The following is a 26,658-nucleotide window of genomic DNA, read 5'->3' as shown; positions in this document are numbered from 1 at the left end:
CTGAAACTCCAGGGTGGATGTATAGCAGGGACTACTTAAGAAAACAGACATGCAAAAAAACTTTTTTAACCTAGCCATACATCACTTTTAAGGACTGTTAAGTGTATAGATCTGGTTTGTATCTTACCTTAAAACTATCCAAATATATACTTTGTTTCTGAGTGACAACTACAAGAATCTACAAATCAGGCAAAATGATAGGAATGAAGCATTGGAGTCTGTGCATTTCAGTAAGTATACAGTTATAGGCCAGTGATTAGATCCTCTGGGTCCTAGCATTTTGTTGAGAAGTAACAACATTTAACATTTATCAGAAGTTGGACTGGGGAGTCCAACAATGCATTTAGATTTGAAAGTTTTTTTTCCTCCTGCCTGCAGATTAATTTTTGAAAATAATTTTCCTATATGATAAAGTCTGTACTAAATCTTTAAAAGGAGTAGCTTTTTATATCATGAAAGGCTACAAGGGAAATTTGGGTTCAAATTCCTTTTCAGATCTTTACTAGCTATGAAACTCTGAGCACATAAATTAATCTCTGTGTCTCAGTTTCTTCACCTAAAAAATGAGGGAAATGAATTGGATGGATATCATCTAAGAAACTGCAAAGAGAGAATGCAAAGATGATAGCATTATAGATTTAGAGATGGAAGGGACCTTAAAGAAGTCTGATATTAAAAAATAAGGGGGAATAGTCATTCATAAACTCCCTGGTTTAATTCTGTTATAATTCTTTTTTGCCTGGTATTCATTGATTCTGAGAGGAATCATGGCATCCCGTATAAAAGGACTGACCTCCAAGTGAGAATCCAGTTGAGATCAGAAGATCACAAATTTATAAATAGGAGAATTAAAGTTCCTCCTCTGATTTCTAATGTTCATCTGGCCCATAGCAAGTCAGGGAGTTAGTTGCATGGAGGCTCTGTCAGTTACAGAGACATTTATAAGATATTTTCTTAGTAGGGAATTTCCTGTGCCAATTAAAGGACAAGCCAGTTTAAAAAAAAAAAAAAGCCTCTTATTGGCTAGCCACTGTGTTGGCAAGAGTATAAAGACAAAACCAAAAATTGCCCCTGGCCTCAAGGAACTTACATTCTAATGTTAATGTTTGTTAATCCTAAACATAAATAACGAAATACACAAAATAGTAATTTTTATATCCTAATCATATTGAATAATATATGTTTTGCATTTCAAGATTTAAAAATAGAATATGATACATTATTTACATTATCCCATTCTTAATTACACATTTGTTCTCTCTATAGGCTGGAATGACACTTACGTATGATCCAACTACAGCTGCTTTACAGAATGGGTATGTACTTAAAATTGCATATGCAGTATTTTTAGGTAGAAGTATTTAACCTTTCTTGATTAATGGACCCCTTTGGAAGTCTGATAAAGCCTCTAAAAATGTTCTCTGAATAATATTTTTAAATGCATAAAATATATACATAGGATAAAAAAATTATGTTGAAATTCAGTAGTCATTTAAAAAAAATTCATAGTCAAGGCTTGCAACTCCTGTTTTAACAGAAGACATGAAGGGAGATAGATGGTCTCTACAGAGGTTTTTACCTAGTAAATGATAAAAATGTAGAGCATGATTTAACAAGGGCTTTTCCGTTTGTTCCAGATTTTATCCTTCACCTTACAGTATTGCTACAAATCGAATGATCACTCAAACATCTATTACACCTTATATTGCTTCTCCTGTTTCTACATACCAGGTTTGTGCTTTCTGGCTTCATAAGCAGCATCCCATTGATTCAAAGGATCATATTGATCGCTACATTAGTTTTACGTCTTTAACAGTGTGATCAGTTGTGATGTAAATTCTTTTACACAGCACAAGTGTCTCTTGAAATGCATGTGTGTCATAGTGGATAGAAGGATGTGACCTTGGAGTCAGGAACACCTGGGTTCAAATCTTGCCTCTTACACATCTTGGCTGTGTGACCCTGTTAATTTTAATCTCTCAGTGCCCCCTTGGAAACTCTTTAAAAATCTAAGTAGTTGTACAGTTGATGCTCTTTATTCGTGTACAGAGATTTTCCTTAACCAGGGTGATTCCTACACTGATGAAATCACAGTTCTAAATCAAAAGAAAGTACTTAATTTAAAATGAATTGCCACTAATTTGTAGCAAGGAGTGATTACCTGTACATGAGTTGTCATAAGAAGTATGGGATGCCTGCTAGTTATCCTTTGAATAAAAGAGGTTTTGAATCTAAAAGGGACCTTAACTATCTGTAGGATTATATAGCCCTTCCTTTCACATATCCCATATTCCTCTTAAAATGAATCAGTTTAAGAAAAACCTTCTTTCTTTCCTGCATCTACTGTTGTTTTCCCTCTTGACAATGAACTAGTAAAAAGGATGAGGGTAGAATATTTGGGACTTTGTTAGAGTTAAATGAGTAGAATTATGAAATGTAAAAGTGGCAAAAGGGCTGTAGCTTCAAAATCCTATTTAAAAACTGACTAAAACATCAAAATGTGCCTATTCATTTATATTAAAGATCAAATGACATTCCCAATGGACACAGTGATGTTCAATGAATTTCTCCCACTTTTATGCAGCATCTGTTTTCCTTAGTGCTTTATGCTTTTTTTTTCTAATGGGGGTCCTACTCTTAAGTATTTTGGAAGTATACGATATGATTTACATTCATCTATCCTGTGTGGTAAAACTGAAGGGTAGCTTGGGAATGAGATATCCAAGAGACAGAGTCAAGATGGCCACTTAGAAGCAGTTAAAATCAAGTCCTCTGTGAATACCCTTCCACAACAATCAAAAGCAAAGCACTTCAAGGGGGACACAAAACCAAATCCAAGAAAGGACAGAGCCAGGGGACCTTCCCGCTTGCTTCAATCTAAAAGATAATGAACAAAGAACAAATGGAAAAGAGGAAGACCAAGAAACACCAAGCAAAAACTCAGGAACTTCAGTGAATTGGACACAGGCTTTGGAAGAAATCAAAACACAATTCAAAAAAACAGTCCAGAGAGGCTAAAGAAAATAGGGGAAAGAACTTAAGAAGCAAAACAGGTCATCTGGAAACAGTGGCACATGAACTAAAATGAGAAAATAGTTTCTTTAAGGCCAGAATTGACCAGCTTGAAAATGAGGCAAAGAAAGTGAAAGATGACCTTCAAAGAAAAACAGACCAAAAGGGAAAAGATAACAAAAAGCCAGGAATAAAATTCAGTCTTTAAAAATTAGAATCCAACAACTAGAAACAAATGACTTCACAAGACATCAAGAGTCCATAAAACAAAACCAAAAGAATTAAAAAATTGAGGAAAATATGAAACACCTCATCAATAAAACAACAGACCTGGAAAATACATCCAGAAGAGACAATTTAAGAATTATTGGACTGCCAGACAATCATGACAAAAGAAAAAGTCTGTACCTCATTCTACAGGAAATTATCCAAGAAAACTGCCCTGACATTCTTGAACAAGAGGGTAAAGTAGAGATTGAAAGAATCCACAGATCACGTCCTGAATTAAATCCCCAATTGACAATGCCCAGGAATGTTATAGCCAAGATTAAGAACTATCAGATCAAAGGAAAGATATGACAAACTGCTAAAAAGAAACAATTCAGATATCATGGAGCTACAATCAGGATTACGCAGGACCTGACTGCCTCCACACTGAAGGACTGGAAGGCAATGAATATGATATTCCAGAAAGCAAGGGAACTGGGTCTATAACCAAGAATCAACTACCCAGAAAAATTGCAGGAGAAAGTATTGTCATTTAATAAAATAGAAGACTTCCAAGTATTCCTAAAGAAAAGACTTAAACAGAAAATTTGATGTCCAAACACAGAACTCAAGAGATCCACCAAAAGGTAATTTTAAAAGGGGGCAGGGAGGAATTTTTTTAAGGGACCCAGTAAGTTCAAATGATTTCTTTTGTGTCAAAAAAATGATATTAGTAACTCTTAAAAACTGTTATTATCATAAAGGTAGCTAGAAGTATACTTAGAGGGTACAAGAGACAAACTGTGTAAGATGATATATCAAAAAATATATTAAAAACTAGGGGAAAAACAAAGCTAATACTAAGAGAAATGGAAAAAGAGATAAAATGTAGTAAATATATATTTCATAGAGAAGCACATGGGGGAAGAGAGGGAGAAGACCAATACAATGGAAGGGTGAAAGAGGTTGGAGACTTAAATTTTACGTGCATTGAAATTGACTCAGGGAAGAACAGTCAGTTCAATTGGGGCAGAGAATTATATCATGGCCTATAGAGAAGTAAAAGGATAAGTGGGCTAGTGGGGAGGGGAGAAATATAAGGGAGGGGGAGGTTGGGGAGTCATTTAAAAGGCACAATCGTAAGAGGGGAATAAATAAGAAGGGAGGGATTGGGAAGGGGAGTAACATTAGGGAGGGGAAAGTGAGGAGACTGACTAACAGCGAAAAGTTGGAGGAGATGGTAAGAGGGATTAGAGAAAAGGCAGAATCAAAGGAGGAAGTCAAAATGGAGGGGAATACAAAGACAGTAATAACTGTGAATGTGATAACTCACCAATAAAAAGGAAGCAGATAGAAGAATGGATTAAAAACCAGAATCCTACTATATGTTATCTACAAGAAACACACTTGAGGCAGTTGGACATATACAGGGTTATAGTAAGAGAGTGGAGCAGAATTTATTGGACTGCAACTGAGAAAAAGAAGGCAGGAGTAGCAATTATGATCTCAGACAGAGCTAAAACAAAAATAGATCTCATTAAGAGAGATAAGGAAGGTGATTACATCTTGATGAAAGGAAATATAAATAATGAAGAAACTATCAATACTCAACATATATGCTCCAAATAGTATAGCCTTTAGATTTTTAAAGGAGCTTAAGGAGGAAATAGTAAAACCATACTAGTGGGAGATGTTAGCCTTCCTCTATCAGAACTAGAAAAATCAAACCAAAAAATACATAAGAAAGAAGTAAGGGAAGTGAATGAAATGTTAGAAAAATTAGAGTTAATAGTTATCTAGAGAAAAATAAATAGGGATAAAAGGGAATATACCTTCTTTTCAGCAGCACATGGCATATATACAAAGATTGACCATGTATTAGGGCATAAAAGCATTTCAAACAAATTTAGGAAATCAGAAATAAATTTTTTTCAGACCATAATGCAATAAAAATCATAATCAATAAAGGCTTGTGGAAAGGCAGATTTAAAATTAATTGGAACTAAATCTTAATTCTTCAAAACTGGTGAGTCAAAGAACAAATGAAGAAACAATTACTGATTTCATTGAAGAAACAACTTATCAAAATCTATGGGATGCAGCCAAAGTGGTATGCAGTCGCAGGAAAGAATTTATATCCCTGAATGCATATATCAACAAATCAAGAGAGGGCAAAAGTCAATGAATTAGGCATGCAAATTAAAAAACTAGAAAGAAAACAAATGTAAAATCCTCAGATAAAAACTAAATTGGAAATCAAAGGAGAAATTAATCAAATAAAAAGTAAAAGAACTATTGAACTAATAAATAAGAATAGGAGCTGATACTTTGAAAAAAACAAATAAAATAAAGTACTGGTTAATCTAATAAAAAAAAGAAGAAAATCAAATTAACATTATCAAAGATGAAAAGGGCAGCCTCCCATCTAATGAAGAGGAAATTAAGGTAATTATTAAGAACTATTTTCCCCAATTATATGGTAATAAACATGACAATCTAGGTGAACATTCACAAAAATATAATTTGCCTAGATAAACAAAAAAGGAAATAGAATCCTTAATCCCATCTCATAAAAAGAAATTTAACAATCCATCAAGGAACTTCCTAAGAAAATCCTCAGAGCCAGATGGATTCATAAGTGAATTCTATCGAATATTTAAAGAACTAATCCCAATACTATACAAACTATTTGATAATATAAGCAAAGAAGGAATTTTACCTAATTCCTTTTGTGACATAAATATGGTACTGATTCCAAAGCCTGGCATACCAAAAACAGAGAAAGAAAACTAGAGGCCAATCTCCTTAACGAAACATAGAAGCAAAAATCTTAAATAGAATACTAGCAAAAAGACTCCAGCAAGTTATCAGGAGAATTATTCACTATGATCAGGTGGGATTTATACTAGGACTGCAAGAATGGCTTAATATTAGGAAAACCATCCATATAATTGACCATATCAACCGAACCAACAGAAATCACATAATTATCTCAATAGATGCAGAATGGGATATCCCACTAGTGGATTTGAGAAAGGTTGATGGACCATCCGGAGAGTGCAACAGCAGAACAATTGGTATCAGGAAGGTTTAAACAGTGAAAAGTGCCCTGGAAAGCAGATGGTCAACATCTGTGGTGTGGGACATCTGGTACTCTGCCTCTGGAGTTCCTCTCTCCCCCTGAATGGACAGATTTGGAGGAAAGATATTGGAGAACACCCCCAAGATGTGTCATTTAAGGAGCATGCCCATGGAAGTTATCTCATAATTTCCCACCTGGCTGCACTCCTGGACTTCATCATCATCTATAGAATTCATCTTGCAGCAAGGTCATATCAGTTCTGAAAACCATATTTCCTCAATATTCCCAGCCCTTGGGGTTCTACCTTTCCCACTGATTAGAGAAGGTGAAGGCTTAGACATCAGAGAACTCTTCCCAAATCCTCTGTTAAGGAAAGGGCCCAGAACAGCCAAATCATCATTTCCCTTCCTACTGTAGTCATTATATCCTCTGCAGAGAACCTTCCTTCACCCTCACCCCACCTCCATCCCAAGCACACACATATTTTTAACTGCTTTTTATGTGCTGTCTTTTCCCATTAGAGCATGAGCTTGTTGAGTGTGGAAATTACCTTTTGCCTTTTTTATTGTATAGCTTAATAGGTGCTTGGTAAATATTTATTCACTAGTTAGTCCCAAAGGGTTACCTCATTGATTCAAGGCACTGTACTTTGAGATGACTGGTGAGAGCCAGACCAGGCTATTGTCCCTGAAAAACAGAGATATGAGATAGAATACTGAGAGAGGTATGATATATCAGATACAGGACAAGCATAAAACTAGGGCAAAAGGTGGAGACTTGCTCACAGTGATCAAGGCAAAACCTAGGTGCTTCAGTGATGATAGGAAGTCAAAATGGGACCGTCAGTAAGCATGATTTTCTTCTTACCTGTACATCTGGAAAACCTTATATTTCCCCTTTCTAAGGACTAGCTTAGTTCCATGTAGGAAATGGTGTTAGCCCTGCATATATGAATTAAATAATACAACTGAAGGAATATAAGGGGGGAAATGCCAGACAACCAGTCATATTCCCCAATGCCCTAACTTTCTTTTCTAGATTATGGAACTCCTTTTCTTATATAAATTTCCAACAACATCAGGCCTTTCTTATGTCCTCTTCATGTCCTCAGAATTTTTTTTTTCCCAAGGGACAGCACATCCCTGGCAAACCTGTCTACTGGCAATCTTTAGCTACTCTCCCTACCAAGATGTGGGAATTGGCTTATTCCTAGCTCTCTATATTCTCACTGCCACTACCTGACATCATTCACTTTCTCTTTCAAAACTTTTGCCAACACATTTTCCCCTCTCTTCAGTCATCTTTTAAGAAATGCTCCAACTTTATTTAGTATTCTTAGCACTTGATTGATATCAGCTTTGGTGAATTTAAGAGAAGTGCTAATTACCCTTCCAGTGTCCTCTCTTGGAGTTACCTTCTTTACTTCATTTTAACCACACACCAGCATGGCCACACCTTAAACAATATCTCTCAATTCAACTCCACCCCCAGAATCTGGAGTTGTAACATTCCCTTCTCAAACCACAAGACCTTGTCCTTCTGCTTCTTCCATAGTTTCACAGAACCTAATCTTTATTGTCATTGTGACTGTAAATCCCTCTACCCTTCCATTTACTTTCTACTCTGGCATTCACTTATGGCTTCTCTTATCACTTTACTTAGCTTTAAAGTCATCTTAAAGTCATAAAGCCATGTGGTTTCATCTACTTTAAATTTCTACTGCTTAATTTCTCCTGAGCTTCATTGCTACCTAATAATGCTTTTATTCATGTCTCATATCTCTTTTGCTTTACTCACAGTCTTTTTTCAAAAGCTCTCCTTTCCCTTTAAGACTCTGACCTAATTCCATATAGAAGTGTTCAAATTGACCACCTATTTTACTCAAAAGTTCAAGCTCCTTAACTTGAGATCCCTCAACCTCCCCTTTCCTGACTTCAGAGATTTTGCATATTGTCAAGAGTTAGAAACTCAAAGGGTTCCTATCATTTAGAGCTAAACAAGTTATGATATGTGAATACTATATTTAAGAAATGATGAAGGGGACAGTTTTAGAGAAGCCTAGGAAGACTTATATGAACAGATACAAAAGGTAGTAAGCAGAACCAGGTGAGAAATCTATACATTAATGATATTTTAAAGACAAACACATTTGAAAAACTTAAAATCTCTGATCAACAACATGAAGAACCACAATTCTAGAAGACTCAATGATGAAATTAGCTTCCCACCCCTAGGTACACTGAAAGGATGTGTGTGTGTGTGTGCGTGTGTGAGAGAGAGAGAGAGAGAGAGAGAGAGAGAGAGAGAGAGAGAGAGAGAGAGAGAGAGAGAGAGAGAGAGAGATAGTTATATGTGTGTATGTATGTTGGAATTATTTTGCATTACTATGCATATTTTTGGGATTTGGTCAGGGTGGGAGGTTGGCTTTCTCTGAATGGAGGAGGTGAGAGAGAGAATTTGAAAGTGAACATAAAATTAAATTGAATTGTTTTTAAGTTCTGCATTTTTATTCCTCCTTTCTTTACTTCCTAGCTAAGAGGAAGACATGCTTTTCTTTCCCCAAAACCCCTTCACCTGAGTTAATTTTTATAATATATTCCATCACTTTACACTATCTTTTTTCTTTCTCGAATCTTTTGTCTCTTCCAGTCCACTGTGTTCTTCCCCATTGCCTACAAGTATGCCATTTCCCTATATTAAAAACAAAAACCCCAGAATTTCTGACTGACCTTGTTATCCACCTGCATCTACTAACTACCATGCTATCTTTCCTCTTTTACTGATAAACTTCCTGGAAAAGAAGTCTATACACTGCCTTTGTTTTCTTACCACCCAGCCATTCCTCAACATCTTGCAATCTGTCTTCTATCCACCTCTCTCATTCTATCCACCTCTCTCATTGAACTGATTTCTTTCAGTCACCACTGACTACAGTTTCACAATCCATTGTTCTTCTCTTAGACTTTATCCACCTTTGTTGTTTCTGCTGTTTCACATTATCAAACATCTCAGGCAATTAGGTGGCATAGTTATTTTAATGTTAGACTTGGAGTCAGAAAAAACAGAGTTTGAATTTTCAGACATTAATTATATGACCCTGGGCAAGTCATTTTAACTTTTCTCAGCCTTATTTTCCTCATCTTTAATAATGGGAATAATAGCACCTACCTTAAATGGTTGTTGTGAGATCAAATGAGATAATTTGTGTATAGTGCTTTGTACACCTTAAAGCACTATATAAGTGGTAGCTTTGATTGCCTCCTTTTTTCCTCTATAATTTTCTCCTAGACACTTCTGATTCTTTTTACCTCTCTAACCTTCACTTCTATAAGTTCTTTTTTCCTGTGTCCTCTTGAGTGTTGTGGATTCCCAGAATTCCATCATAAGTTCTGAACACCAGTTCATTATCAATGTCATCTATTACCCTGAATTTAACTTTCAACCTCTATCTAGTTGACATGCAAATCCAAGCTACAATCTCTCTCTCCCTCCCTCCCCTCCACCTTATGTTGCATTTCTAATGAGATTTGGATGCCCTGCTAATATCTGAAAATAAACATGTTTGAAACCAAATGTGTGTTTTCCTCCAAAACCTTTCTTAATTCATGACACCCTTAGATATAAATTTAATTGTACAGTTATTCTTTAAATTACCCATGCTCATAAATTTTTCAGTCAACTTTTGCCTTCTCCTTAGTCCTCAGTCCCATGTCTCATCACTTATAAGTTCCATTCATTTGTGTGTAATAGTGCTGAGGTATGCCCTCACCTCATTTCCATTACCACCCTTGTTCAATTCATCCTATAAATCAATATCAAGATTAATTTGCTAAATAAGCAGGTCTGCTCACATTACTTTTCTTCTCAGAAATCTTCCAAAGTTTCCCAGCTTCAAACAAATAAAGTCCAGATTCCCTAAGGTTTGCATTCAAGGCATGTTGTTTACAATCTAACTTTGGAATCTCACATTACTTCCCTTCAGCTACTATTTAGCCAACTTGGATTATTTACCATACTCATAATATATCCCACGCTGTCTCATATCTATATTTTGGCTTATACAGTTCCCTATACTTAGAATGTACTCCTCCTTTCTCTTGTTATACTTCCTTTAACACTTAATTCAACTATTGCTTCTTCCAGGAAGCCATTCTCGAAACCTCTAGTAATTTCATTATTCCTCTTGACTTTTGTTACAGAGTGATGAAAGAAAAAAAATTAATTAAATACCTATACTGGTATTTCACTTCCCTTGGCACAGAGAAGGCATTCAATAAATGATTATCAAATTGGATTCATCTATGAAGTCTGTCTTAACTACTCTTGACCTTTTTTATAAGACCTGATGAGAACTATAAATAAACAATACATTTAGGTATTTTCTTGTTAATTATTTAGCCAATTTAATCACTACAAACATTCTTTTTTCTTTTTTGCTCAGAAATCTTATTTTAAAGTGTATCATTGCAAATAAAGATAAGAACAGTTCTTGGGTATTATTCCATCTGTTGTAAGAAATAAATTCTCAAACAAAATGAAAGAATAGACAGGAGTATAAATGATTCCTGTTGACAGTATTTACAACTAAAGTATCTTGCCCACCACTTTATCTTTGTTATAAAGTGCATTTTGGCATTTGCATTTTGACTACCAGATAATTTAATAAAACAAAAGAATTAATAAAATGGTGTCTATTATAGATCTGACTGATTGATGAGAAATAAGTTCATTTCATATGACTATTTCCCTATATATTATTTTATTATGAGTATCTTATTCTTTCCTAAAACATATTTTTCATTTGTTATCTCTGTAGGAGTTACATTTGGAAATGTGTAAATAGGTCTTCCTTAATATTTCATTTTATAACCTATATTAAACAGAACCTTTGGTTGGTTTTTCCAATTTTATGCATGCAAAAATTAAGGAACTGAGAAATAAAAGACTAATGATGATTGTTGTTGTTTGAATTTGAACAGAGATTTGATGTTAAGCTGGGATTTGATATTGAAGGTCCTGTCCTGCAGCCTGCTAATTCTCACAATCCACTGAACCATTGTAAAAATGGAAGGATCTGACCCAAATTAGCTCCTCTAGCTATTACCCTTTATATGATCTACAACAGTGAAAGTTCCACAATTACAAGCAATTTGTGTCAGATTAGTTTCCCATCAAGCTACCATGAACAGCAACTAGATTTGAGAAATTAGCATCTAGTAGACACCACCAACACTCAAATGGAGGGAAGACTCCATTCCAGCTAACTTAATGTTCATAAGCCAGAAGCATTTTAACTTTAATCAGCCTTGGCTGGGGAGAGAGGACAGAGCAAATGAGTCTTAGGGACTCATGACTAAATTAATCTGAAAACACTTTGTCCACCAACCTTCACAGACTTTCTAATTTTGGGTAATGAAGATAGAGTGGAATATAAAAGGTGTTTATTCTTAAAAAGAAGTCTAGAAGCAACTTGAGCATTTATAATAAACAAGGAAACTTTGGAATCCAGAGAGTGGATTGCTTGATTTTACATGATAGAACTGGTGTAGACTGGAGGTAGAGCATTGAACTTGATTCAAGACCTTAATTCAAAATTGATGCCAAACTCTAGGTGTGTGACTATGAACATAGCACTGAGCCTGTTTGTGATTGAGAGGTTGGATCTGATGTCCTAAAGGGACATTATATCTATGTTCCCCTTTTCTTACTTGCTTTAGACAGTAAATCTAGTAACTTCTGATCCTTGCACAAGCTAGAGATTTGACCATAAGTTTGAAGAGCTATATATCAAAGCTTAATTTCCTCTTTAAGCACAGATTTTTAGTTTTAGGGCAATTTGAAATCATTAATAATTAGGGATAATTTTAGAATCATAATTCCTCACTTGTTTAGGGAACGTCTTCAGCTGTTCTTATCAAAACAAACATTTACATAGCCAGTTTATATTGAAATGTAATGTTTAGACTGTCATGTTATCAAAATATCTGCTTCATCAGACATGGAAGGGGAAGGTGTTTTTGTATTTACAGTGATCAACTTTTCAGTAAACATTCACATGATTTTAACAAACAGAAATCTCAAATAAAAATATAGCACAACTGATCTAGGAATCAGTGTCTTGCACATAGGTACTCAACAGCTGTTTTTTGAGTGAATAAAAAGTGAATGGATACATATAAAAGAGCAAGAACTTGAAGAGTTTTGTGATTTTTCTTTGACTGAATTAAAGCTGATGTTCAATGTTTCATATATTTTTGCGAAGAATTGTTTTTGCATTACCCACATCAGAATCTCAAAATCCTCAAAAATAATGTTGAATACAAGTCATGGCTGGGGTGAGATGCCAAGGTTGAAATCATTTATATTGGTTTAATTTGGGGGACTAGTTTTAACCATCATATACTGTGTTGAAACTATATACACCTTCCTGAAGCTTGAGCTTACTTACTTGAGTTCAGTCAATATTGTAGTTATAAGGAAGGATGAAGTAAACAAAACCAGTACAAGAAATAAAATTTTATTTATAAAGTATTTAAAGTATTCAACTACTTTCATGGTTTCTAAATGGAGAGTTTTTTTTTTAATCATTTCAAGTACTGTAGAATAGATCTGTGAATAACTAAAAGCATTATTTTGATTTTTTTTTTTTTTTGGTAACTAAAAAAAAATCTTTTTTAACCACACTAAATGAGTCAGGTATCAGTACATAGAGAGTTCCTTTAATACCTTTTTTTTTGGGTAGGTGCAGAGTCCTTCATGGATGCAGCCTCAACCATATATCCTGCAGCACCCTGTAAGTTTCCCTTTCCCTCCTCCTTTATTATTTCTGTATAATGTAGACATGGCTAAACTATTATACATAGACAATATTAGGATCTGAAAAATGTTTTTTAGTAACATAAAAATTAATGATGTTCTACTTTTTAAAAAAAGGATGAGTTTGTTTCCTCTCTGAAAATTCACTTTTGAGGAAATTATACTTTATTTTCTTTCTTCTCAATTTAATTTGAATAGCAAAATTAATTGTAATACCTACCAATAAGTTTATCCTTATATACATTATATGCTTAAGTATGTTCATTACTTTATTAAATGTAACAGCTGTGATTATAATGAATGCTTAAAGCAATTTTTAAATATTTAGAATTAGTCTATGAAATTTTTAGTCATCTCACTTATTTTTTCTATGGTGAATTGTAAACATTGAGAACTTTTTTCAGTAAATGAAAAGCATAATTGAAGGAAGTGATATATAGAGAATGTAGTTTAAAAATCATTTAGTAGCTATCTACTGTACATAGAACACTGAACTAATGAAGGACAGTAGTGGCTAAAGAGTTACTGAAATGAGTAAGAGCAGAAATATGACTGAAGAAACATATAATTTCACAAAGATAGTGTTCAGAAAAGGGTTCCCTGAAAGGTACCTGGAGTCTGTGCCACCTCCAGAAAGTTAGAAAAGGACTCACTTTTGACTTGGGATTTCCTGGTGCTGCAGCTTTGACAAATTGTCCAGCTGAATGAGAAACCAGAACAGGAAATTCCTTCAGCATATCCTGTGCTTCAGAATCATTTCCATTTAAGCTGGTCACATGTTTTTTGGGTTTTTTGTTCCTCTATTTTTTTAGTAGAAAAAAACAGGAGGGAAAAATTATTCTTAAAGTATTTGTTCAGGTTGACATTACCCTGTAGTCCATAGCTACAGCTAGCATTTTTCAACTCTACAGTCATTTTAGAGAAAAGGGAATATGACATCCTATTTGTTTAGATCTGCTCTTCAGGAGATTAGGAAGAAAGTTAATTCCTGAGGGAAAACATCTATTTTTCTCATATTGAGGCTTTCCTCAGGATAACTAAGGTGCCAGAAAATCATTTATATCCTCAAATATGCATTTAAATGTCCATAATTAATGCAATATGATGGCCCTTTGGCAAACCCAAAACACTGAAAAGCAGAGGGTTATTGGAATCTCTCATTTTCTGATTGAGTTCCAGGCCTGTGAACATTTTTTGTTCCATATTGGTAGTTCCGTGCTGTTTATCTGTACATTTAAGCAAGTTCCCTTTTTGTTTATTTGTTTGTTTTTTAGGTAAGTGCCAAAAATGTAGAGGAAAAGTTGTTAAAATGCACATTCAACTATAGATTCTTTTGCCATCCAAGAAGATGAGAATGTCTATTTAGAGCTTTATTTTTTTCCTCCTGAATTTGGAACATCTATTATATAAGGACCAATGTGCATTGATGGAGTAGTAAAAGGGAGGGAATAAAGAGGTGACACCTCCTGACCCTTTCTGCCAGAGCGTGTGTGCTCCAGGTGCTTGCTCCTGAAAAATCTTCATCTGATGCTGTCAGAGAAAACTCTAAAGAAGCAGCCTTGAATTCAGGAAACAAAGAAAAAATTTTCAGGCCGCCCCGAGTCCCCCCATGTTATTGTCTTGTCTACTCCAACAAATTAAGGGGGATCCTTTGTTTAATGCAAAAAGATGTTTACAAAAGGTTACCTGACATTCAGATTTTGTTGTTGTTGTTGTTTGTCTTTCTCCTTCTCTAGGGTGCTGTGTTAACTCCCTCCATGGACCATACTATGTCACTACAGCCTACATCAATGATCAGCCCTCTGGCCCAACAGATGAGTCATCTTTCACTAGGCAATACTGGAACAGTAGGTGGAAACTTAATATAATGCTGTGTATAGGCTAATGAGGGCTGGGCCCACAAAGAGAATAACTCCTTGCAGCCTGTATTCCCCTGCCCACCCCATCCCCCACTAGATTGTAAGCTCCTTGAGAGCAGGGATCCTGTCCTAGCCCATCTTTGTATCTCCCACAGCACTTTGCACAAAATAGGCACTCAATAAATATTTGTTGACTGAATGAATCGAAGTCCATCCTGGATATTTTTCCTTAACCAAAATATAGAGCCTGTGAATGAGTACTTTCACCTTTGCCACCCTGTTGAGTAGGGAAGTAAAGGGGATACACATTTGTTCCTTATCTAGTCTCATTATCAGAAAAAATGATGATGCCCAGAAAAGAAGACTGGAAACTCCCTCTCACCTGCTTAGTTTCTTCTTTTCAAGGACTAGGAGAATCTGAGGGAGTAGGGTTTTCAGTGGCATCCTATTTCCTCATTCTCTGGGAGGTTCTCTTAATCAACAAGGATCCAGGACTTGGACAGGCACCAAACCACTTCCCAAGAGGAGGAAGAAAGAAGGGAGAAGGCATAGTTTCATGGACATCCACCTTGATGTGCTTGGCATTAGGCCAGAGTGCAAGGGGAATGTTAGATTGGAGGATACATTAATTAAAAAATAAAGAAGGGCCTTCTTAACAAAAAAAAAAGACAAAGACAGTTTTCAAAGAATAGTGGCAAAAGCCACCACATAATACCTGGACAAGACGTAACATTAAAGAGAGAGGGCCCCCAATTTTGCCATTTTCAACTATTTAGCCAGGAAACAGCAGGACTGCAGCTTCTTCTGAAGCATGAGCTACATACACTCCCCCATATCCTTCCCAACATGGACTGATGTTGATTAAAAAAAACAAACAACCCCCCCCCCAAAAAAAAAACCTTACTCTTGCTTTTGAGGATATACAGCCTTAGACCCCTGAGTCAGAAACAGGGCTCAGGTCCCTGCTCCTCAAAGATCCATAAGAGACTTGATAAGCCATTTAATTCCCATTCCCCTAATCAGTTGAGGCACTAGTGTTTGTCACGTAACTATCTTATGGGTCTCCTGGAGGATTAGGGAGCTTTTTGAGGTCCTTGGTTGGGGGTACTCTCTCCATCATTACATACAAGTGATACTTAATTGCTGAGGAAGTGAAACTGCTAATGAGTTTCAACAAGGTAGTTTCTGTGTAGAAATTACTATGAAAGGTAGAATTTTAGCTTTTGTTTTAAAAATATAAAACTAGGAAACACACACTTTACCTTTTTACATTTCATTTTAATTTTTGGAAGAGCAAGACTTTGGAAACGTTTCTCCCAAACAGGATGCTTTATTTCAAATCTCAAAATGTCCCCAGGTGCTCCAAATTTCACACTAGATTTCATACCCCAACTTTACTCTTTCTTCCTTTCAGTACATGCCTGCCACAACAGCTATGCAAGGAGCCTATATACCCCAGTATACACATGTTCAGACAGCAGCTGTTCCCGTTGAGGTGGGTAATCCCATTAAATGGCCATTGTTGTAATGGGTAGTTTTGGAGTGGGTAAATTAGTAATGATCAAAAGAAGATTGATCTCAAGTTAGACTCTGAAAGAGGATTTGATTTAGAAGAAATGTGCAGCTAGAGTAGAATTTTTCATCTAAGAAATATAATACCCTGACTCATTGATTATTGATGGAATGGCATCCAGGCAGAACATCTTTCTAAATTTCCCAGAAGTATTTTCAGGGATTATAGCACTTTTCCACATCTATTTTAGTCTATAGCTTTTCTTGTATAAGGCTATACCCATGATATTTTGTCTCATATCTACAGTTTAGAATTTCATCATTAAATATTTCCATACTGCAGACAGTCATCATTAATTGACTTAAACTAAAATGACTCAAAGTAAAAAGTTGTATTTTAAGATACATAATGGAACAGAGAAAACTTGACTCTAAAAAAATAAAATGACTAAAGATTAAACTGCACATTGCTAGATAGGGATTACTTCTATGCCTAAATAACTGTTGACTCTTGGTAGGAGAACAATAAGAGCATAATTCCCCAAGATGGAAAGCCAGAAATCTTGGTCTATTAGAATCATAAAAAAGATATTGTCAAATCCAGACTTGCAAATTAAAGTCCCAAGTCTGCTTTTTTTCTCGTACATATCCTTTTCGTTTTAATCATTATAATAATATTAATAGTAGAAATTCCAACATAAATTGTACAACATAAGTGGCTCTGGGAAAACAGGCATGGGTAACATTAAAATCTCTCTGCCACATTAATCTAATCAATTGACACAAAATTTACCCTGCCAAATATTAAATAACAGAAACACACCCAAAGTTGACTGATGGCTGTGATGCATCACACTCTCTTTATTCTGATTGGTTTAAACTTGTGGCTAGCTCAAGTTTAATGAATGGAAAAGATATTCTCTAACATTTAATCTCCCCCCTCCCCAACTCCAAGGTGCTTAGAAATATAAAAAGAGTGGGTGGGAAGGCAAGCAGTGAAGGATATTTACTGTGCCTTAGGGGAAAAAAAATAATCCTTAATATCTTACCAGGGAAGTGCCTGCCTGCCAATGAAAGCAGTAAAAAACTTTCAGGGCAAGTAATAATATATAGGCACATGAAATTTATATCACTCAGGAAATAGTTCTTGCATCGGGCTAGTACTTTTGACTTTTGAACTCAGGTTTAGTAGTGATAATAGTATTTCATCTAATACATGTCTCATATCCAGTCTGCTTTGTTATAGGAGGCAAGTGGTCAGCAACAGGTTGCCGTAGAGACGTCCAGTGATCATTCTCCATATACCTATCAACAAAATAAGTAACTGTGAGGTATGTGGAAAAGTCTGCTATCACTCTAGGACCAAGATGTTTTTTAAAGTGCCTTATAGCATCTTTCTCATAATGGAATTGGCCATAATTTAAATTTATCACCCAAACTAATACAATTTACATTTTTAAATGTTACCAAAGTTTCTGAGGTCTTGGGATCACTAATTTTTACAGATAAAAATATTGATGTATCTCTCTAACAAGAAAAAAAAGTCCATTTGTTACATATGCAGCATATCCAATGAAAGAATTTGATAGACATGTACTAGATGTCTGTGTATTTTCCTTATATCATAAGGAAAGGTATGTTTTCTGTTTTCACCTCAACCTTTCATTTTAGCATTGATATTTCCTTGCATAGATTATAGATTTGGAAAATATCTCTTTCCTTTGCATATATTCATATTAAATTGAAGGCTGAGTAAAAGATCCTCAAATTGCAAAGTACATTCTAAGCACTCAAAATCAGGCTCAAATGACTTCTGTGCTACATCTCCGGGATCTCTGATTTTTATCAGTGTTTGCCTCTTCTTCCATTGCTGAAGGTTACAGACGCTCTTTCTCTTCTCATCCTCTGTACTTGTACCCTTCTGACGCTTTACTCTGTCCTTCCATAACTACTCCTTAATAGAGGCTTTTCTCTGATTCTTTTACTATTTCGTACTGACCAGTAAAGAATTCAGGGTGTCTGTGTTTTCTCATTCTTTTCACAACTCTGCCTTGCCTTCTTTTTCTATTTCTATTTCATGATATCTTTTTCTATTTCTTTTGTGCAAATCATCATGGGCAATGGTATAGTCTGTTCGTACCCAATTTCTTCATCACCTTGTGATTTGCTTACAACTTGATTAATTCAATACAGTGATTCATACCACATAGCTCCTCTCATATTATATCAGTATTAAAGTAATGGGATTCAGGGTATTCTGTGATAGAGCCTTCTGAGCTCATATTGGTCTGATCAGCCACAGTTGGACACTCTACCTTGACCCCAACATAGTGATGTCAATTTAATATTATTTGAGTATGAAGGACAACCATCATCATTTTCCCAAATGTCATCAAGACTAATCTACTAATCAGATCTGTGGTCAGCTCATTCTAACTATACAGATGAATGAACTCATTGAACTAGCTATCTTGCTGCATGTCATAATCTCGGCAAACTGGTTTTAAATCTACTTTGTTTCTCTAGTTTGGGTAGGCAGGCTTATCTCTTTTCCGCTGCTGTGGATTTCTAAGAAGACTTTGTTCTATTAAGGAGTTTGATGTGTTTTGTACAGTGCAGTTTGGAACTTTGGAGAGAACCCTGTCATCAAAGGGAAGTCTTGTCTTTGAACTCTACACAAGACATCTTCTGATACTCATAAATACTGTAGGATATTTTATCTATTTATGGTCTTAATTTTAGTTTATACAGGATAATTATTTTGTTCAAGACAAGCCTTAAAAGCTGATTGTTGAAAAATCAATACAAAATGGACAGTAGAATCTTATATTCTGTTTATACCCATAGAAATTGTGTAATTATACAAATGTGTTCCTCTCTAGAAAACTAGAAAACCTACCAGTTGATTCCCTTCTCATTCTTTCATCAATGATTTCATTGATGTTTACTCTTATTATAATTTTCCAGAAATTAGAAAACAAGTTGTGTATTATAAGGGAAAGTTAATTTGTATTCTAGAGGTTGTTAAATCAGTATAAAGAGAGAGGAGAAGAATGGAGCACCCCCCCTTCTCAAAGCAGGGTTCAGGGGAGGCAGCTGATGTTTAAGGTTGGCTCAGAGAAAGGAGAGGGGGGGGGGGTTGAAGATTTTTCCCCTTCTGCCTTCCCTCCTTAGCTAAGGCTGCTCTGTCAGATTCTTCTGTCCCTCTTGTCCCCCCTCTACTACTTGAGACCAAAGGGTCTCCCCTTGATCTGTTACACTTGTTCACAGCTTGGGGAACAGATAACAGTCTTAGTGTCAACTCAGTCAGGATAATACAAAGGAAAACATGGCAGGGAAAGAATGGGAAAGGAAGGTGGGGAAAAGGGGGTCCCTGTTTCTATCTAAAACCCTTTTCCCTCTCTCCTTGAGTTTGGGGGGAACTCAGGCCTTGGCAGCCTGAGCCCCCTGAGAGAAAGTCAGGTTGACTCACCCTGGGTTCGGCCCCTTGGCCATAGTTCAGACTCAGGGCAACAGGAGCTGAGGTAAAGTTGGACAGAGATTAAAATGTCCTTCTCAGGTTTCCTCTCCAATAATCTTTTCAATTAGGAAATGTTGGGGGAAAGATTTCCAGTCACCAGCAGGAAAAGTGGGTAACCCTGAGGAGAAGGTCTTTTTTCCACCTTCTCTCTTCAACTTCTCAAGACTGAAAGACCAACTTCTCCACCAGTCAGAGTCTTTTCATCCTCAAGATTCCATTAATCACCTTGGGACCCCTCGCCCATCGAGGCGATTAATTTCACACACTCTTCAGCCTGGCACTTTTTCTTTAGTGCCAGCCTCTGTCATAGTTGTCATTGCTAATGTTTTCTAAAACATATGTGTACGTGTATAAAAGTACCATCCTTGGTCTTTTCCATTCTTTTTCAATATTTCCTCATTTGAAATATATTGAAAACATGATCCTTGCTTTTAGATTGTTTCCTTCACAAATTTCTTACATATATATATTTAGTCAAGTCCAATCTCTTTTGCTCACTTCATTTCTTTAGGGCCTTTGCAACTTCCTTACTCATATATATCAAGAAAGAAGTAAAGTGTGTAGTTCTACTCTCTTCAGTTAAAAAAGATCACTATAAAAAGGCTGTCAGGTGTATTCTAATTGGAACCTCTCATTCTTCTGGTTTCATCTGTACATGTTCTCATAATGATCTAGGCAGCTAGGTGACAATAGTGGATAGAGTGTTATGTTAGACTTGAAGTTTGTATCCTTTCTCAGATTCTTAGCTGTAAGATGCTGGGCACGTCACTTTAATCTTGATTTGCTTCAGTTTCCTAATCTTTAAGATAGTATTAATATCATCTGCCTCCAAGAATTGTTCTCAGGATCAAATGAGATATTTGTAAAGTGCTTTTTTTAAGCCTTGAATCATTAAATAAATGCTAGTTATGTCTTCATCATCTTCATGGGTAGCTAAATTTCTTAATAAGGTCTCTCTCTATTGGCTCTTTTTGTTCTTAGCTGTTTTTGTTTTTAGAAATAATACCATTTATAGTCTTCCATCATTCTCTGTACTCTTGCTCATGAATTTGTCCTCTAAGTTCTGTTATCCTGTCGATAAGAATATTGAGTAATTGTGAGTGAAGATAGATTTAGGATGCTCAGCTATATGGTCAGGAACAGTTAAACTGCCCTAAGAAATAAATTTTTAAATTAATTTTTATTTCAATTACAGTTTCAAATATTTAATTATTTAATATAATTTTATATGTATTATGTTTAAATATAATTTTATTTATATTTAAATTTTTTCAGCTAACCAAAATCCACCATCTCTCTTCTTCAAACTGAAAAATAAAGAAAAACAAAGCTCTTTATAACAAATACAGTGAAGCAAAATATATTTCTGCATGGATAATGTACTATACACACACACACACATATATATATATTGTATATGTCAATACATTATATGTAATATGTGTATAGAGTATATATACTATAGTATACTCTTTAGATACTAAAGTACGCTATATATACTCTAGTATACATATTCTATATACATATAGAATATATAATAATGATATATCAATCTGCACTCTGAATCAGTCTAACTTTCTGACATTATTACCTTCTGGTATATCCTTTCTTTTTTCTTTTTTTTGGGGGGGTAATTGATTATTACTTTCTAATCTAGCAGGCTCTAACAAGCTGAGAAGGCTTCATTATTCTTAATTGTTTACTTCCTGTTGAGAGGAAATCTGTTTTATGTTTTCTTATTATAATTGGTGCTCACCATATTTGGTCCCACCCAACTGTCTTCTTAAAGAAAGCATTATATCATGAACCAGCATGAAGCTAGTGAGTTTTTTGTTTTTGTTTTTGTTTTTTTGCTTCAGTGCCCTATATACCCACATAGTATTTGTTTTTCTCCCAGATACTTGGACATTTGTATTATCTGATATCATGTTATACATCTACTTAGTTCAGAGGGTCCTGTCAAGTTCTTCAAAAAATCTTATCATCTCTATTCTCTACTACTGATACTGTCACATCAGCACCAATTATCTATTGCTTGATTATCTAATTGGTTTGATTAAATCCATAATAAGCATTACCAGATGAGATAACTAAGCATGATATTTATTGTCCCCTTTGGATCTATGATCAAACCAATTCTTTTGTTGACCTCCCCAAAGAAAATCTTCAAGTTAGCTACAACTTCTTTGTTTTCTGCCTTCTTGATAGTCATTTTGGGTGCGTTTTGTTCTTCTAATTGTTGGTCATGAGAAAAATATTATTAATTAAGGAGTACCATTAGTGAAATAAAACAACATGGTATGGTATAAAGATGTTCCCAGGGTCAAGAAGACCTGGGTTGAAGACCTGCCTCTTATCATATAAATCTGGGTAACTTATTAACCTTTCATTGATCTTAAGGAATAATACCTTAAGATTATAAATTGAAAAGAAGTTGGCAACCTGTATTAAGAAAAAGAGTTTCCTCTCCACCAAGTAGTTCCCTATAAAATTACAGGTATGTTCCCTATCCCTATACTGTGAGTAAAGTCGTTTCTATATGATCAAATAAATATGTCATTGTGGACTACAAAAGATTTAGGTCATTATATATCTGTAGCTATATAGATGTATGTAGATATATGGATATTTATCCATTTGATAAGTTGTTATCACCAAAAAATATAATATCTGGTGATAGACTTTTGGGTGATATGCCATTCTTAGCTAGCTTGATTTCTGAGAACAGACATATAATCAGTCTTAATAAATAAATGTTTATTGAGCCCTTACGTTGTGACACCATTGGCCTTAAATTTGAAGCCTTTTCAGCTGGATAGATCCTTCTAGGTTTTGTTATGTGGTCTTCAAAATCCCGGGGTGACCTGCTTAACATATTGACATATCAGAACAGGAAGATCCATTTATACCAAATATCAAATTGTTTTAAGCATTTATACAGAAGTACAGAAGTTAAGACAGGATGATCGAATAAAGGTTTAGGTTGAGTCCAGATGGAATCTGTGTTACATCAGACTATTTAAGTTGTTCTATATCTAAATCCCTCTCCTCTTATTTCTGGGGGGAAAACACATTCATTAGGAATATCAATATTTTCTATTTCATGTATCATGTATAATTCATAGTTCATATATGGTACAAAAAATCACTCGGCACATTACACAGGTTTGTGGAGTTGGCTGACAGGGAATGTCACACACATTATATTCTACCCGAGTGAACATTACACCAAATCTATACTGACTTTTAAAATGTTTCATTGCAAACATAACTATGACCTGACAAGAAGTCAATATAAACAGCCTTGGGTAAGACCTTGAGGGCTATGTATTCCAAATTGAATGTAACCAGATAGCTTCTGATCATAGATCTATATCAAAAATTGACAAAATGCATTTGGGGGAAAATAATTGTACCTGACATTTTACCTTTTAGGTTATAATAAAATACAGGCTATGTGGAGCACATGATCACTACAGTTTCTTACTTGCCCTGACTATTGTGTTTTTATTATGCTATAATTAATCTCTAAAGCACTATAAATAAGTGCTTCATGACCAGTAAAAGGGGGAAAAAATTGTTCTTAGCCAGCCCAAGATCTTAAATAAGAAAATCAGAGGCAACACATTATGCAATGATAGTATCCATAACTATGGAATTGGTTTTCCTCTCTCTGATTTTACTCCCATGCATGAAATGCATGATGTTTCCCAGATCTGTTTTTTTTTATGAGAAACAGGTTAAACACTTGGTTTTATACTTTATCAAGTCTACAAAGCAATTCTCCTTTTTTCTTTCTTTGACTTTTCTCTTCCAGATGTATAGAGGAGTGTCCTTACCTGAAGAAGGGTGTGAAGGCTGAAACAATCATGGATTTTTCTGATCAATTGTGCTTTAGAAATTATTGACAGTTTTGCACAGGTTCTTGAAAACGTTATTTATAATGAAATCAACTAAAACTATTTTTGCTATAAGTTCTATAAGGTGCATAAAAATCCTTAAATTCATCTAGTAGCTGTTCCCCTGAACAGGTTTATTTTAGTAAAAAAAAAAAATTTTTATCAAGTGTTATGATGCAAAAAAAAAAGAAGAAAAAAAAAGAAAACAATTTTCTGGGAATGCACAAAGACCACGAAGACTCCTTCACGTGCATGACCAAATTTTTGTGTTTTGTTCATTTTTTTGTGTTTTATTTCCTTTTGTTTTTTTATTGTATGAAATGGGTTTTCCGAAGTTTAAAGTAGTTAAACATCAAAACTGATGTTCCGTGCTTGCAGTGTGAATGTCGCTGTAGTGCCGTGTGTTGCAGTCACAGTGTCCGTTTCTTAGCTCTCTGTTTTTCTTTGAACGTAGTGTGTGAAGTGTCTTATCTTTTTCTATCAATTCCAATTTGCCTTAAATCTTTCGATGCTGTAGCTGTTTCAGTAAAAGTTAGTCCAAACTAATGATGTAGAATGCTTTGACCAAATGAGCTGGTCTATTATGCCTTGTAAAACAGCAGCATAGGGCTTTTAAAAGGTAGTTAATAAAAGTTGCTGAAAATTTGGCTTTTTTTAAATGTGTAGTAGGTGTTTTTAATGATTTTTCACATATGTAAGGTAGTGAAATGCAAGAGGGGGGAAAAATGTTTTGTGTGAAACACATTTTCTGACTAGGGAGATTTTAATAGGATAAATTGTTTGTAAGGCCATATGCCAACAGTTTCCTCTGGTAGTTTGACTGATTTAGGAAATCTGCTGTATGATGCAATGTAAATCTTTTTTGCCTTTTTTTCAGAAAAGAAAAAAAAAACCTAACTTGATGTTCTAGTTTTAGTGTAGGTAGCAGAGGGAGTGGGGGTGGGGTGGGTGGGGAATCACGGAATGTTTTGTCCTTCCTTTCTACTAATGATAGTGCTTTAGAATGAGGGTGATGCCTGAGATCGAGCAAACCGAAAATGTTGCTATTGCAGCAAAATGGCAAAAGCTAAAAGTAAAGGATTTATTTTCAAACATGAGCTGAGATGAGAGTAGGAGCATAAATGATTGGATACTAGCTCTCTATATTAGGTAAATTAAAAAAAAATGACTTGGCACTTTTAAAGGTAACTTTACCAAAGACCAAAGAGCCAGTAACCAATAACTCTGATTTGTCTCAGCATTACATCTTCTGTACTCTTTATTTTTGCCGGACCAGTTTGCGGTTAGGAGAATGTGCCTTTTTTGTACATTTACATTTAGGTTTTATAATTTTAATTGATGTATGGACACAAAAAGCATGAAGGAAGACTTGGATCCAAGCAGTGCCACGCTTTACATCATCACTACAAGTGTTAAGTGTAAAGAAAACCAATTTTGAAACTATGAAATTCCTGATTCCTAAATACACAGTTATTTCTACTTTACATATTAGATAATTCACTGTTATTAAAGCTCTTTTATTACAATTACATACATTTAAAAAACAATGATAAATTAAGTTGTCTTCCAAAACTGTGTACTTGTCTGGTCAGCTGTGTATGATCAGTTATCTACCTCAAAGTTTATTTCCTTTTGTACTGGGACAGGTTGCTGGCCCTCCCTGTTTCCACAGACCAAATCCTCCTAGCTCAGGAGCTAGGGCTAAGCAGTTATTTCTTTCAAGTATTTTTTAGTTTTTAAATTTTATGCGTGTATTTGAGTATAGATGTCGGTGACATTTCATAGTTTCAAAAGTAATTGCTGCTCTGAGAAGTATAGATTCTAGTGAATTACATAGTCGTAAGAGATGTGTTTTTTTTTGTTTTGTTTTTTTGGGGTTTTTTGTTTTTTTCTTTTTTTTTAAGTTGTGGTATTATTGGTTCTATGCTCCCTGGAATATTACTGCTTTGTAAAAGTCCAGACTTCCTGCAGCACCTTCCTTCCCTGTATCCAGTATATTTGCAAACCTGGATCTCTCACTACTTGATATTTTTGCATTAGTTAAGGCAGAAAAACATTAGATAGCTCTGTTAGAGGAAAGGAAGATCTGCTGCTAGGAAGTGTCTGAACTAAGTGCCATACTCGTCTGGGTAAGATTTGGGAAACATAACCTCTGTACATAAAGAAATAATCAGTTAAACATCACATAGTAGACAGCCATTAAATTATAAAAAAAAATTAATTTATGAAGAAAGACCTTTTGTACAGATTGAAAAAAAAAGATTTTCATAGAGATATCTATATGATCAAGAGAGTTAATTTTTTATTTTTGTTTTACTAGTGCCACAAACTTGCCAGTGGTAACTTATTTGTCCGGTTCAAGATAACTCTGTAGTTTTGTTTCCTAGGACTTGTTGTTAAACGCCAAAAGACATTTTTGAACTGTAAATTTGATTAGATTGTCAGCTTTTTCTGTTTAATTTCTTTTGAAAAACTTTTGAATAAAAAAGCTCTGAAAATGTTTGTCTTTTTTCTTCTCTCTCGTGTTTTGAATCAGGTAATTAAATGTATCTCTGTTATTTCCCTTAACATCCCTTCAAGAAAAGTATTGGGTAAGAAATTAAGGGAAATTTGGTAGGGCTTGATTTAAGCCCCAAATCATCATCTTTCAAAAATTAATCATGTTAACTGGCAAATAATTTCACAGACAAGAAAAAGAAATTTTTCCTAACTATTTAGAGTGAGTCCTTGCCACCAAAATAACTCATCAAT

At 34.9% G+C, this 26,658-nt stretch overlaps 1 protein-coding gene across 10 annotated transcripts in view; it reads left to right on the top strand.

The window, feature by feature from the left end:
• Window positions 1-26,409, top strand: part of RBMS1 (RNA binding motif single stranded interacting protein 1) — a 284,075-nt gene extending 257,666 nt beyond the window's left edge. For 8 of the 10 annotated variants that reach the window (XM_007494251.3, XM_016433662.2, XM_056793945.1 and 5 more), the window contains 7 exons: window positions 1,267-1,316; window positions 1,638-1,731; window positions 13,044-13,094; window positions 14,854-14,964; window positions 16,391-16,471; window positions 17,735-17,819; window positions 23,826-26,409. In XM_007494251.3, the coding sequence (XP_007494313.1) occupies window positions 1,267-1,316; window positions 1,638-1,731; window positions 13,044-13,094; window positions 14,854-14,964; window positions 16,391-16,471; window positions 17,735-17,812 (465 nt within the window). In that variant the 3' untranslated portion in view covers window positions 17,813-17,819; window positions 23,826-26,409. Of the gene's footprint in view, window positions 1-1,266; window positions 1,317-1,637; window positions 1,732-13,043; window positions 13,095-14,853; window positions 15,176-16,390; window positions 16,472-17,734; window positions 17,820-23,825 lie in introns of those variants that run through there. The other 2 variants (XM_056793948.1, XM_056793949.1) reach the window with 1 other exon arrangement.
• The last annotated feature ends 249 nt before the right edge of the window (window positions 26,410-26,658 follow it).

The sequence above is a fragment of the Monodelphis domestica genome, chromosome 4 (genome assembly GCF_027887165.1).
Source record: "Monodelphis domestica isolate mMonDom1 chromosome 4, mMonDom1.pri, whole genome shotgun sequence".
Lineage (NCBI taxonomy): Eukaryota > Metazoa > Chordata > Mammalia > Didelphimorphia > Didelphidae > Monodelphis > Monodelphis domestica.
This window is presented reverse-complemented; position numbering and strand designations above follow the sequence as displayed.